General features: G+C 48.9%; 1 protein-coding gene across 3 annotated transcripts in view; it reads right to left on the bottom strand.

Moving 5' to 3' along the window:
• The window catches only part of GALNT18 (polypeptide N-acetylgalactosaminyltransferase 18), a 362,854-nt gene that overhangs the window by 164,595 nt on the left and 184,270 nt on the right, over positions 1-13,989 (bottom strand). For all 3 annotated transcript variants that reach the window (XM_040258372.1, XM_040258375.1, XM_040258374.1), the window contains exon 3: positions 8,273-8,439. In XM_040258372.1, the coding sequence (XP_040114306.1) occupies positions 8,273-8,439 (167 nt within the window). The remainder of the gene's footprint in view (positions 1-8,272; positions 8,440-13,989) is intronic.

The following is a 13,989-nucleotide window of genomic DNA, read 5'->3' as shown; positions in this document are numbered from 1 at the left end:
CTGCTGCCGAACATCTCTCTTTGTATGAACGTAAGAGAATGAGGGTAAAATTCAAGTCAGAAACCCACGGTGCACCAGAGGCAGCCTTGTTTAATAGTCAAGGGTGCAGGCAGGCTCTGAGGCCAGACAGCCCGGGTGCAAACTCTCTCTCTGTGTGACTCTGGACACATTCCCCAACTCTTTTGTGCCTATTTCCTTCTTATATAAAATGATATTAATCATGGTCCTTACCATTGCCACAGGGTGCTGATTAATTTATGAAAAGTTACTTAGAATAGTCTCTGGCACAAACCTGATCCAGCCAGCAGGGGGAGTAGCACAGAGTGATGCCTGGAAGCAGTGGCCTGGGAGTGGACCCTGAAGCCCGGAGCTGGCAAAGGGGCTGGAAGGGAGGGATGAGTGTCATTCCAGAAGACAGCTAAGCAGGTCCCACAGTCACCATGAGCAAGACTGAGGGGCCTGGCCGTGGGCTACCACATCCATGTACAGTGCAGACAGCAGAAAGACTGGCCACTGGACCAAGCAGGGACACGGTGTGGAGGTGAGCAGCGAGCCTTGGCAGGAGTCAGGAGACCCGAGGTCCCACCCGGCCTCTGTCACTCACATACTGTGGGGCCCTGGCCAGTCTCTGCCTGATGTAGATACTGGTTCCCTCCAGAGAGCCGGCTGGGGCTTGCCTGTCAGCCTGCCTGCCTCCTGACACTGCGGTGGGGGAAAGTGTTAGTCACTCAGTCATCATGTCCAACTCTTTGTGACCCCATGGACTGCCAGGCTTCTCCACTCGTGGGATTTTCCAGGCAAGAATGCTGGAGTGGGTTGCCATTTCCTTCTCCAGGAGATCATCCCAGGAATCAAACCCAGGTCTCCTGCATTGCAGGCAGACTCTTTACCATCCGAGCCACCGGGGGGAGAGTCCGTTTGGCCTGTATCTCAAGGCCTGCATACTTCTAAGCCTCCTCCTGCCAGAAGGTGTGGAAGGCTTTGAGCAAACATGGCCAGTGTGAAGGCTGGATCCCTGGGCGAAGGATATCCACTGCCCAGGAGACAGTTCAACCCCAGCTGAAGCATGCGAGGTGCTGGGAACTGGCCATTCTCTTGTTGGAAGGCAAGAGACGAGCACAGACATCAGGCTGGTGTAGGCTGGGCAAGTCACTGCCAACCACGTGCTGACCAGAATCTCCAGGGAACGAGATGCTTAAAAGAATATTTGATATCACCATTGCTTTGATGTGCTTTTAGTCACCAAATTCACATTCATTTTGCAATTTCAAGTAGCATGAAAGAAGACTGCCTGATTTTTCAAGTTTATTAAAAGAAGACATGAGTTAAGAAAGGAAACAGAGAAACTGAGCACAGCAAAAGAAGTGGGGGTGGCTGGACTGTGAGATGGGGTGACTCGGGGACAGCTGGTGGGAGAGCCGGAAAGGGCTCATGTTCATCGAGCACCTGCTCTGGGCCAAGTACTGAATGCCTGAGTCTCATGAGAATGTTCACCATGTGTGTGGGGTGGGTGATGTGGAGGTAAATGTTTAGCTGTGAGTTAAAGTACTTGGCACAAAGTATGTGGCCATTGAAAACCTGTTGAGGGAATGGATGAATGCAGTGAATGATCAAGTGAACCAAAGCCAAGAATCAAAGGCAGAGATGATTTTATCAGCTGTAAGTCCTGGTGCTTCCCTGCCTCTGAAGGCCTATAAAGGTTGAATCACTCAGTCCCAGCTAAAGACATTGGCCCATTGGGATTCACTGAAAAGCATGGTAATTAAAACCAGGAGGCTCTGAGCTGTGTTCCAACCATTGCCTTGAGATACTGCCTTAGAGTGGCAGGGCAGGCAGCCTGGCAGCCACTGTCAGGAACGCCTGCAGGGGCTGGGTAACATGGAAGAGAGGAGGCTCAGGTTGGCCATCTGACTCCATGTGTAGGACCTGAGGTCAGGCCATGACGGTGTAACCGCAAAAGAAGCTCCCCTTCTGCTCTGCACCCCTTCCCCATTCCTGCCATCTCCCTAGGATGCAGCAGAGAAGATCCCAAGGGCCCCGCCCCAGGAAGAAATACTCCACCCAGTAGTGCCTACTGCCAGACTAGCCCTGGAGGCTCTGAAGTGCCTGCTGTCCCAGGCTCCTCAGCTGCAGCACACAGGATGACGGGATACAGAAATTAGAACTGTGATTCCCAGAGAAGGTCACATTGCATCAGAATGCTCTGGGGTGCTTACTGATGTGCAGATTCCAAGCCTTGCCTCAGGCTACAGAATCCACATGCATTCTTTCACTGAATCAATATTTACTGAACACCTACAAGAATCAAGCACCATTGTAGGTGCTGGAGACACAGCAATGAACAAAACAAATGTCTCTGTCTTCATGGAACATGCATACTGCTGCTGCTAAGTCACTTCAGTCGTGTCCGTCTCTGTGCAACCCCATAGACGGCAGCCCACCAGGCTCCCCCGTCCCTGGGATTCTCCAGGCAAGAACACTGCAGTGGGTTGCCATTTCCTTCTCCAATGCATGAAAGTGAAAAGTGAAGTCACTCAGTCGTGTCCAACTCTTAGCGACCCCATGGACTGCAGTCCACCAGGCTCCTCCGTCCATGGGATTTTCCAGGCAAGAGTACTGGAGTGGGGTGCCATAGTGGAGGGAAAATGTACAAATAAATAAGGGAGAGTAACTAAGTGAGTACAGTGTATCAGAAGGTGACAGATACTGTTGAAGAAAAGAAGCAGGGAAGGGATGAAGAGAGACAGAGGTTAAGGCTGCCATTTTAATAATGTGTCATTTGCAACATTTGAAGGGGTAAAGGAACAAGTGGTGCAGTATCAGAGGGCAAGAGCATTCCAAAAGGCAGGGGAGTGTGTGCATGCTAAGTTGCCTCAGTCGTGTCTGACTCTTTGCGACCCCATGGACTGTAGCCCACCAGGCTCCTCTATCCACAGAATTCTCCAGGCAAGAATACTGGAGAGGCTTGCCATGCCCTCCTCCACGGGATCTTCTGACCCAGGGATCGAACTCACTTCTGTCTCCTGTATTGGCAGATGGGCTCTTTACCACTAGCGTCACCAGCAGAAGCAAGTGCGAATGTCCTGAATCAAGAATGTGCCCGGTATAATTCTCCGTATTTTTAATCAAGCTCAAACGTAAGTGCTTGAGGCCACTTTAGAGGACTGACAGCATCCTGCACAGGTGCCAGCCCCTGAAAAAGTGGAGCTTGTTTAGGAAATTGCTAAGGTGGCAAAGGACAGGGGCTCCAAGTCCTGCACAAGGGCCTCCTGCAGAAACTTCAGTCCTTGACTTCTGGGACGAAGATAAAGGTCTTGAGTGGCGTGGATAAAGAAAGCAGTGATTGACTGTTTTTGTGTTTGTGAAAACACGAGCCTGACCCCAAAGCAAAGGTGCCCTTGGGGGTCTGGGGGCAGTTGGGGAACACGAGACACCAGCACATGCAGAACCTGTGACAACCACTTGGAAGACAGTCTCTGGAAGCTCTGTTCTCCGGCTTCAGGCTTCACTTAGAGTTTTAAACACCAGCATTGCTTCCATCATGCATAATCTCATTCAAGCCTCCAAACAATCCCAGAGGTAAGAATCATACGTCTCAATTTTATAGATAAGGAAAATAGGGTTCACAGAGGTTAAGAACACACAGCTGGGAAGAAGCTAGAAAGAGCTGGAACTAAATAGCTGGCCTAATGTGAATTCCGGCTCTTCCCACCAGGGCACACTTATTCCGCGAAGAAAGAAAAGCCTGGGTTGCTTCTAACTGGGGGCCGCACGGCAGTTATTATCATTGCTGATTTTACTGCTCTCATTTTGACTCTTCCTTGGTCCTCTCTTTGCAGCTTGCAGCATGTTCATCCTCATTACCCTGTGTGTCCTCGGTGACCAAGGAACAGACAGGGAGGGGCAAAGCCTGATGTCTACACAGGGCACGAAAGGCTCCTGGCTGGCAAGTGGCAGAACTGAGACCGGAAACCAAGTCCTGTTATGTCTCATCCCACTTTGCTTTCAATCACAGGATTCCCTGATGGCAGGGACTGGATCCGACCCATCACTCCCTCCACGCCCTTGGCCCAGCCTGGGCACCCTATGAATGTTAGCTGAGCTGAGCTGGCCTAATGTCAAATCAGTGAAAGTCCGGTGCTGAGTGGGCTGATGCCCTAGAGGGAGTCCTCCAAGGATACAGCCAGAGCCACCTTCCCCGTCAGGCTGGGCCCTCAGGCAGCCCTCGGCTAAGGCTAGAGGTGTTCCCCTTCCTCCAAGAGCCACAGTCTCAATGCCTCTCCCACCTCTCCTTGAGAGCTCAGCGCAGGCTGGTCTCAGGGAGACCTATTACTGGTCAGATCTCCAGCCCATTCCCCACAGGAGCCAACCCTTCATTGCCTCCAGCTCCCTTCCTATTAGCCCATTTGCTCTTTCTTCCCAGAGGCAAGCATGGTTTCTGTGCCCTGGGTCCCATCCTCTCCTCCCTTCTCAGAGGCTGTCCTCACCTTTGCCTCAGAGAACTCAGGCGAGCCCTCCCCAGACCAAGGGCCTCATATGTCCCCTCTCCAGACCAATTAAATTACTAGAGCTAAGGCATGACACGCCTAGATTCCTTAAAAGCTCTCCAAGCGATTCTAATGTGCAGCCAGAGTCACGAGAAATATCTGCCTTTCAGAAAGAGAGAGAAAAAAACAACACAGCACAGTACAATAGAACACAATAGAAATGAATAACATAGGCCAGATTGTAATAGAGCGTGTCAGAGTGCTGTGCACATTATAGGAATCAACTATTGTTCCTTAAAAGTTTTGTTTTAATTGTGTATCGGTATGAGTAGGCCTGTCATCCTGGGTCATGACTGCAGACTACGGTTAATTGGTGGAAAACATCGCTCCAGCTTCTCCTTGGCTCCTGATTCTCCTTCACAGTCAACATCCCTGACGGAAGCATCTGCCTCCCCGCTGCTCCTCGTCTTCATCTGGCTTCCGCAGCCCCACCCCCACCCTTCCCACTAAGGTTTCCATGATCTGCACCCCTCAGATCTAATGCCTTCTTCCTAGACTCCACGTCCTTCCACTCGCCTGTGAAGGTGAAAGTCACTCAGTCATGTCCTACTCTTTGCGGCCCCATGGACTATACAGCTCATGGAATTCTCCAGGCCAGAATACTGGAGTTGGTAAGCCTTTCCCTTCTCCAGGGGATCTTCCCAACCCAGGGATCGAAGCCAGGTCTCCCGTATTGCAGGCGGATTCTTTACCAGCTGAGCCACAAGGGGAGCCCTTTGAATGCCTTGGGCTTAGTCAAAGAGGTGGCTTACTCCTGAAATTCCCTTTGTCCTCAGAGTCTGGCTTGCCCTCCGGATTCACTTGGCCATTCCCTCTCTGTCTCTATCGTCTAACCCTCTTCCTCCTGACTCCTAAACACCTATCCTCGGCATCCTCTCAAACTTCTATTTCTTTTGTTCTCTCCTCTTCAGTTTTCCATCCTTTCCTCCCAACCAAAGGCTGTAATTAATGTGTGTACAAGATTCCCCATTCGTGTCCCCATATTTTCTTATCAGGCTCCAGTGTGTGGTTGGTCAGCTGTGACGCAGTCTCCTGGGCATGGAGGTGGGGGCTGGGGAGGGGTGATGATGATGGATTGCTGATGGTAATGCTGATGGTAATGATGATGGATCTCATTGCTCAACTCACTAAGAGATCCTTGACCATGTCAGACAAGTGAGGTAAGCAAGGGAGGATAACTATCCCCATTTACAGAGGAAAAAACTGAGACTCTGAGAGGCTGAGGAGAGTTTCTGGGGCCACTCACCCATAATGGAGAGGGTCCTAGAACCCATGACTTCAGACTTCAGAGTTCTTTCCCTTCACACCATGCACTGGAACTCAACACATGCATCCTATTCATTAAACCAGAGATTCTCAACCAGAGCTGTGTTTCAGAATTGTCAAGGATGCTCTTAAAAGCAGAGATTGTCAGATTCCATCACAAACTTACTGGGTTAGAATCTTCTGGGAAGGCTTTTGCTTGATTTGTATTTTGAAGTAATTACAGACGCACAGGAAAGGACACAGAAGTACACAAGGAGGTCCCATGCACCTTTCACCCAGCCTCCCCCAACGTTAACATCTTACACAACTATAGTATGATATCAAAATGAGGAAACTGATGCTACTGAAATCACAAGGCTTCTCCAGGTCTTTTCAGTAATATGTGCACTCCTCTGGGTGTGTCTTTTCAGTAATATGTGCACTCCTCTGGGTGTGTGTTTGTAGTTCTGCGTAATTTTGTCAAGTGTGGCCTTGTGTAATCATCACCAAGTCAAGGTACTTAACTATGCCATCAACTCAATACTTCCCAGAGCTTTGGGTTTAAAAACCCCCCATCTCTGATCTGATGAAGAACCCACCCACTCTTCCTCCTGCCCCCTATCCTGGGAATGACTACCATCCTCTAAGTCACCCTGGTTTGAGACTGAGTCATCATTTACCAGCCCTCCTTTGGCCTTCTCTCAGTCAAGAGATCCAACAGATGCTTTCTTTATAAAACCTCTCAGGCTCATATCTCACCCTCAGTCCCCACACCCAACACAGCTCCAGGCCCCTTAATTTCTTGCTATATGGCTGCAATTATGATGCATCCGGTTCCCTCTTCAAGATGTCTCTTTCCCCAACCAATGATATAAAACACATCCAAAGCCCTTCATTCCCCAGCCCTGACTGAATCACTCCTCTTACCAAAATATGGTTATCACCATTTAGAAAATTAAGTCCAAATCATTTAAATTCAAATATGAAACCCTCTATATGTGGCTCACTTTCCTTATCTAAATTTCTCAATCTCAGTTTTCCCCCTCTTTCCCACATGAATTAATGACAAAACAGCATCCTTCAGGTCACAATAAAGTTTTTTACCATGGGAATGAAATGAAAGAACGGCTCTTCCATCCCTTGCCTCCTGACAATGTAAGAGGCCAGGAGGACAGCTGGCCTTGCTGGAGCAAGATAGGGTTCACGGGCAGGCTAGTCACAAAACTGCAGTGTTAGCCACCGGGGAGTGGGAGCTTTCTCAGCTTCCACTCCTTGGAGCCAGGCAGGTAGCTGCATAGGTAGGTCTCCTTACTCGAGGTCTCCCTCACAACAGGCCATCACCTTTAAGCCTCCTCTGCCTATCTGCTGCCATCCGAGGTGCCTTTTCCTTCCTTCTCATCCATGGAACAATGAGAGTCACATGATGCATAAGCACTGCCCTTCAGAAAGCTCTAAAAGTCCCTTCTTACTACACTATACTACACTTCTTACTGCACGATAATCAAATGAAACAGAAAATTTGCTTATAGAGATTAAAATATTTCAATTAGCTGATATGTTTCCGCTTTAATTGATAACAAAATACAAATTGCTCATCTGAACTTCTCATTACAGCAACGGATTCACTGGGAAATTTACTACCTGACATCAGAGAAAATGCTAAAGATAACATAAGCCCAATGACTGTGCTCCTGTGACCAGGTTGCATTGTCTATAGCACATTCATATTAAAGCTCCTATCGGGAGAAGTGGTTCTCAAACTGTCTCAGTGCATGGTCTCTAAGTTTGGAAAATATTATGGAGATGGTATATATGGGAAAAATCAGAAGTCATGGAATATGTACCAAGGGAAGGAGGTACCTGGTAGTAGCTGGAGAAAGGGAGACATGCTGTGAGGGCTTCAACAAGGGATTGCAGGTCGCCTGGGGCTTTGCTCAGGTCAGATGGAATGTGGAGCAGGGGATGCAGAAAAGAAGCTAGACTTTCAACAGCTCTGTTGCTGTCATTGCAGTGTATATCTTCCACCATCCTCACCATCAACACCACTATGACTACCACCAGCACCATCAACACTTCCACCATTGCCACCACCACTGCTAGGACAACGTCAGTGAAAAATCTTCTAGGCAAAGGCCAAGGCACAGACCAAAGTGGAATGACGCTTCACAGAAAAGAGTCACTGGAAAGGCTCACTGTGTGTGTGGAGGGGGTGGAGGTCATGACCATTTATCTCATCATATTGTGCTAGGATGTTGAGGGAGAGAGTTGACAGCCAGCGACGAAAAGCCTGGGGACCAGGCCCCTCTGGAACGTGAAGAGAGTGCAACTATGGACTGAACCTTCCAGAGTGGTAACCGTCGTGAACCTCTCCTCTCGGAGGCAACATCCCAGAGAAGGAAGAGCCACGGAGAGCCTGTAGAAAATGAGAACCCTGCACGGGGGCTGAGACGCCCACACAGGGCAGGGAGCCGGGCACTCACCGTTACTGCTGTAGTCATCCACCAGGATGATCTCCTTGAGCAGGTGCGGAGGTGTGCGCTCGATGGCCGAGTGGATGGAGCGCAGCAGCACGGAGAGCGCTTCATTGACAAAGATGAACACGATGCTCACCTCTGGGAGGCTGTCGGGGAATGAGAGGTTGCGGCACCTGGAAAGAAGAGCAGCCAGGCTCTCAGATCTGTCACTGACTCAGCAGGGGTCACCCCAGGTGCTTGGCTCCAGCTTTGCTGGAAAGCTCAGGAGTCCGTATTCTCCCCTGGGGTCTTCTCTTTGATATACTTAAGACAATCACAAAGTGTACAGCAGACAAGCCCTCAGCCACTGAAACCCATTTGCCCCACTACAGAGTCTGAATTTGTCAACAACTCTCCCAGATGAATAGCTGTATCACTAGACCCTAGTACAGGGCCTGGAACCCAGCGGGCTGTCACCAAATGTTTACTGGAAGAATGACACTGTATTTCTAAATCCAATAGGCTGGGAAATGCAACCAAAAGAAAATCTTAGTTTTTCCAAAATGACAGCCAATGCTTAAATGAGGCCAGACCTTAGATGACCTGCTTCAGGAGAAAAACATGTCTCCTTCCAGAGACTCCTCCTGCCAGAATCCACTTTTCCTCACTCCAAAAGGAACGCTGCCTAGAGCCTCTCTTATGCCTCTTTCATCTTATGGATCCAGCCTCCAGAAACAGGTGGAAACCAGAGGCAGAGTCTCAACATGATAGAGAAATGGGAGGACAATTTGGACCTCATTTCACAGATGAAGATGCTAAGGCCAGAGAGGCTAGGTCCCCACCATGTGTCAGCTGCCAAGATGAAACCTCAACTCTGGTCTTCTTATTTCTACACCAAGGCTCTCCCTTCAAGGAGAAGTGGTCAGGTGAGAGACTGCCCCTAACTGTCCTATTGCCTCCCTAGATCCATTGAAACCCATTTGGAGGTCTCTTATCCAAAGGACGTGAGGCAAAATCACTGAAGTCTGCATGCTGCTCTCCATGGGAAGAGGAACGTGAGATCCTAAAATTAGACCCCAACACGAGGCCAGACAATAAGGAATGTCATGGCTCCCAAGGGCATGTCAATTTCTTCTCGGCAAGCATTGACTTTGTAGATGGGAAACCACTGCTGGTGTCCTTCTCTGACTGACACTAAATACTGTTCCAGAGGGCACCGAGCTCCCGTCTTCAGGACAGCTGAATGAAAGGAGGGAGCAGCAACTGTGGTCCTGACCTCGGCCCTCAGCTCAGAGTGGAGGCTGCCTGCTCCCACTATCGGCCACCAAAGGTTCCAGGGGTTCAGCGCTGGTGACCTTGTTGCACTGCTCCAAAGTGGGAGGTACAGTCAGGTGAGCATAATAATGCAATAATGAGCGTAATAGCACAGGGCTTCTGCTCATTGTAATTAAAGTGCTGCAGGATAGGGATGGGCCTGCTCTTCCTTAATGAGGAAGGCTGCAGGATAACCAGCACTGAGCAATTTTGGAGAAATCACAGTGGGGCCCCAGCCAGCTTAAGTGCAGGAGATTAATAAACTAAAATCACTATCTCTATGGTTACCAGAAATTTACAGAAACTTCTCATTCTGTTTCCAGCTCTCTTTTTCTCTCACGAAAAAAATGAATGGGGGAAGGGAAAGAACCGAGGTTTCATCCAAATCTGCTTCACACTTCGGATGTAAGTAAAGCCATCAGGGTAACAGATTGGTGTAGAATTCATTCATTCTTGCATTTAATGGAATATATTGAGGTTTTTTTTCCATGAGGCAGGTATTGCATTCAGGGTTAAACCAACAAGGACAAAGTGCCTGTCCTCATGGAACTTGTGCTCTGCAGTGGGAAACAGGCAAACACGGCAGCAAACAAATGATACAACTTCATACACGTGCTGAAATGAAAAGTAATGTGGCGTTAGAGGACAATGTGGTGCCCTGGCAGCTGTTCTAGAAGGAGTGGTCAGGGAAGGGCTCTGTGAGGGAGAGAGGATGGAGAAACTCATCTGGCACACCACAGGTGCAAAGGCCTGTGGGGTCGAGGGGACAGTGTTGCGACTAGAGAGGAGGAGATGGAGGGAGCCAGCCCAGAAGAGGTGAGGAGGATGAGGGAGAAAGGCTGAACGAAGGAGAAAGGCTAGGATATCTCCTTAAGCTCATCTGCTGCTGCTAAGTCGCATCAGTCGTGTCCGACTCTGTGCGACCCCATAGATGGAAGCCCGCCAGGCTCCCCCGTCCCTGGGATTCTCCAGGCAAGAACACTGGAGTGGGGTGCCATTTCCTTCTCCAATGCATGAAAGTGAAAAGTGAAAGGGAAGTCGCTCAGTCGTGTCCGACCCTCAGCGACCCCATGGACTGCAGCCTTCCACGCTCTTCTGTCCATGGGATTTTCCAGGCAAGAGTACTGGAGTGGGGTGCCATTGCCTTCTCCGTTAAGCTCATCAGACCCTTTCAAAAAATGTGTTGTTGTTGTGAATAGTACTGTTATAACAGCAATTAAAAGGTGATGGTTAACAGTCAAATAATTCTTCGGGCTAGTGCTTACTTATGGTTATCAAGACCAGCAGTTGGCCTTTCCTTAGGAATGGAAAATGATAGAAGTATTAACACACAACCTACTTGCTAATTGCAGTTAAAGAAAACACTTTATATGGTCAGACTACTAGCACATGACCTTTATTTTTCTTTTTTGAAAGTGTAATGAACAGCTCCTAATAAGGTCACGATATCAGTACAAGCTGTCTGCCCCACCAGCCATGAGACTGACCCTAGTCTGTTCCTACACCTCCAGGGGTTTCCTCTGAGTTCTCAGAGCCTCTGTATCTAAAGCCTCAGGTGTTTCCCAAGTGTTTTTCAGAGTTGAGGGTTAACTGCCTTCTGCTCCTCTCTTTTCTTTTTTAAAGCTCCACATAACCACTGCAAACTGAATTTCTCCTGGTAATGGATGGCCGTGGCCGTCCTGATGGGCTGAGCTGCTGTGTCTGGTATCCATCTCCTGCTGACCTTTCTCCAAGCAGAGCAGGAATGTTATATTTATTTTTCAGACTAAACTCTACTGATCACTATTTTTATATGCAAGACTCTTTCAAACTCAGCTGTTACATGACAACCCTTTTGAACATAACAGAACACCTACATCACGCTTGTGTGTGTTCATGTCTCTCCTCCCACTATGATGACTTCCCTGAGAGCAGGGACTTTATTTTGCTACTGTGCTAGCTCCCAACCTTAAACCAGAGTCTGGCATATAGTAGGTTTTCAGAATTAAACCAACACGGTTATTTATTTTATCCATGGATACCTTGGAGATATTGCAGGTTTGAGTCCAGACCACTGCAATAAGGCAAATACTGCCATGTAGTGAGTTATATGAATATTCTGGTTTCTCAGTGCATTTAAAGTTATGTTTCTATTACACGATAGTATATTGTGTGTGATAGCATTGTCTGAAAAAAAACAATGTACATGCCTTAATTTAAAAATGCTTTATGGCTACGAAATGCTAACTATCACATGATAACACAACACTTCAACTTGTAGAAAATTTAGTATCTGTGAAGCACAATAACGTGAAATGCAATAAGACAAGGCAGGTCTGCATAAGGCCTGAACTTCACATGCGTGCCACTGATCTCAGCTCTCTCCTTTTGTATCAAGCTCCTCCCTAGAAGGAGGGTCAGGTCTCCTCTCCCCAGCAGGTCCTTCCTTCTCCTGCTCTCCTTCACTGGGATTTTGGCCCCAGTCGCTCACATTCCATCTCCAGCAGCTCTCAGATCCTCTGCACTATAATTAAGCGATCTCCCCTGGCCAAATGCACCGAGCTCCTTAAATCCTTCCTCCCTCCCTTCTCTCTGGAGAGTCACTCAAGGCCTTCCCAGGATCAGCCTTGGTGCTTTTTCTCCAGACTGCACAGCATCTAACCTTAACCTGGGTCTCTGTGAGTAGAGAGGTGAAAGGTGGGCAAGATAAGAAAGATGAGGTGGGCTAGTTTATAAGGAGAGAGCATTATGGGGGAGAAGGGATGGATAAAGCCACTGGGTCAGCCAGGCGCTGACCCAGCTGTGCCCCAAATTGCTGTGTGATCCTGGGCAAGCCACACCCGTGCTCTCCATGTCTTTTCACATGGAGGCAGGGACAGAGGGAGGCAGGAGAAATGATCACTTGGGTGTCTTCTCCATATAGTTCAGGATCTTCTCTCTCATATGTGATGAACGGAAAACTTCTCACTAAAGAAATAGTTTGCAAACTTCCTCTTCCTCCTAGCCAGTACCTGGCCATCACCAAATGCCACAAGACACATATATCCAATCACCACTGTAGTAGTGACTAGGCAGTGTGACCAACTCATCCAAGTCTGCCCAGGACTCTCCCCGTTTAAACACTGAGAATCCCAAGCACACCAGGATGGTTGGCCATCCTATGACTAGACCACAGCTTCTTGATGGCAAGGATCTTGTTCACGACTGTGCATGCTCTGCCCGGCGCTGTTCTGGTCATCAGCAAGCATTCATTCAGCCAGCATCTGCTGAATAAACTGAGGCTACTGTTTCAAAGCACCCAACACACATATAATGGATACACACAGTCCTGGTTCCTATCTTCATCTGAACATTGAAGCAGAACTTAGAAGACTGAGGGAAGAGGCAAAAAGAGGGAGGAAGACCAGCATGTTAGAGGAGATATCCTCATACTTGCCGGTCCCACCCACCATCATTACTGCCGGACACTGAACTGAGGACAGGAGCCTGTCTGCAGCAGGGCATCCCGAGTCCTGCCAAAGGAACACACGTCCAAGAGCTGCTATGGAAGACGGTTGTTCCAGACCAAGCCCAGCGCTTCTGCTCCAAAATCTGGCCACTTTACCCAACAACCAGTCCCAGCCTCTACCTGAGGCCCATGCCTCTTGTATTCACACACCAGTGATCTCCCCCAGCCCCTGTGTCTGCTGGAGTCTGGCCAGTACAGCCTCTGCTCCCAGAGCCTGCCATCCCCACCTGCTCTGGTGTCTGCCTCTGTCTATCCCTGTCTCTGCTCACTTCTCCAGAGAAGGGCCAGGGTACGTAAGAGTCAAAGGAGCCACCGGCATGTAACCGACCCTTCCCTATTTATACACCTTGAGAAAGCCTGACTGTACCAGACTGGTCCCTTACTCATTTTGAGAAGAGGCATATTCTCCTGTAAAATTAAGCCATAAAAGTCCCCTTTGTACTTTTATTCTTGTTCAAAGTTAAGCCATTTTCCACTAAAGATAAAAACAAGGCATTTCTGAGCAGGGAGAACTGTGGCTGTCTAATAAGCTGGGATTGATGGTCCTGATAAAGTTGACTGCATCGATCCCTGCACACAGAGGTGGTGTGGGGACGGGAGCCTCCCAGCAGAGCTCCCCAGGATGGTTTTGAGCTGTTCATGAGGCAAGTTTATGTCGAGGGCTTTAGTGATGCCATTACCTGCGAGAGGCAGAGAGGCAGTGCCAGACTGAGAGGCCAAGTCACGCACCCGGGAACTGGGTACCAGCCAGGGCAGCAGCCAGATACCTCCATAGTGGAGGGATGGATTCTTCCTGTGACTCTGGCAAATCTATGAGCTCCCAGTGCATTGAAGCATGGAGGCCGATTGACCCCTTTCAGTGTGAAGATCAAAGTAGAATGTGAGCTGGGGGCTGCTGGCCAATGTGTATGGGGAACTAGGTCTAACTATGCCTGGGTTCTGG

The sequence above is a fragment of the Oryx dammah genome, unplaced genomic scaffold, assembly GCF_014754425.2.
Source record: "Oryx dammah isolate SB20612 unplaced genomic scaffold, SCBI_Odam_1.1 HiC_scaffold_17, whole genome shotgun sequence".
Lineage (NCBI taxonomy): Eukaryota > Metazoa > Chordata > Mammalia > Artiodactyla > Bovidae > Oryx > Oryx dammah.
The sequence above is the reverse complement of the archived record's forward strand: the minus strand, read 5'-3'. Positions and strand labels throughout refer to the sequence as shown.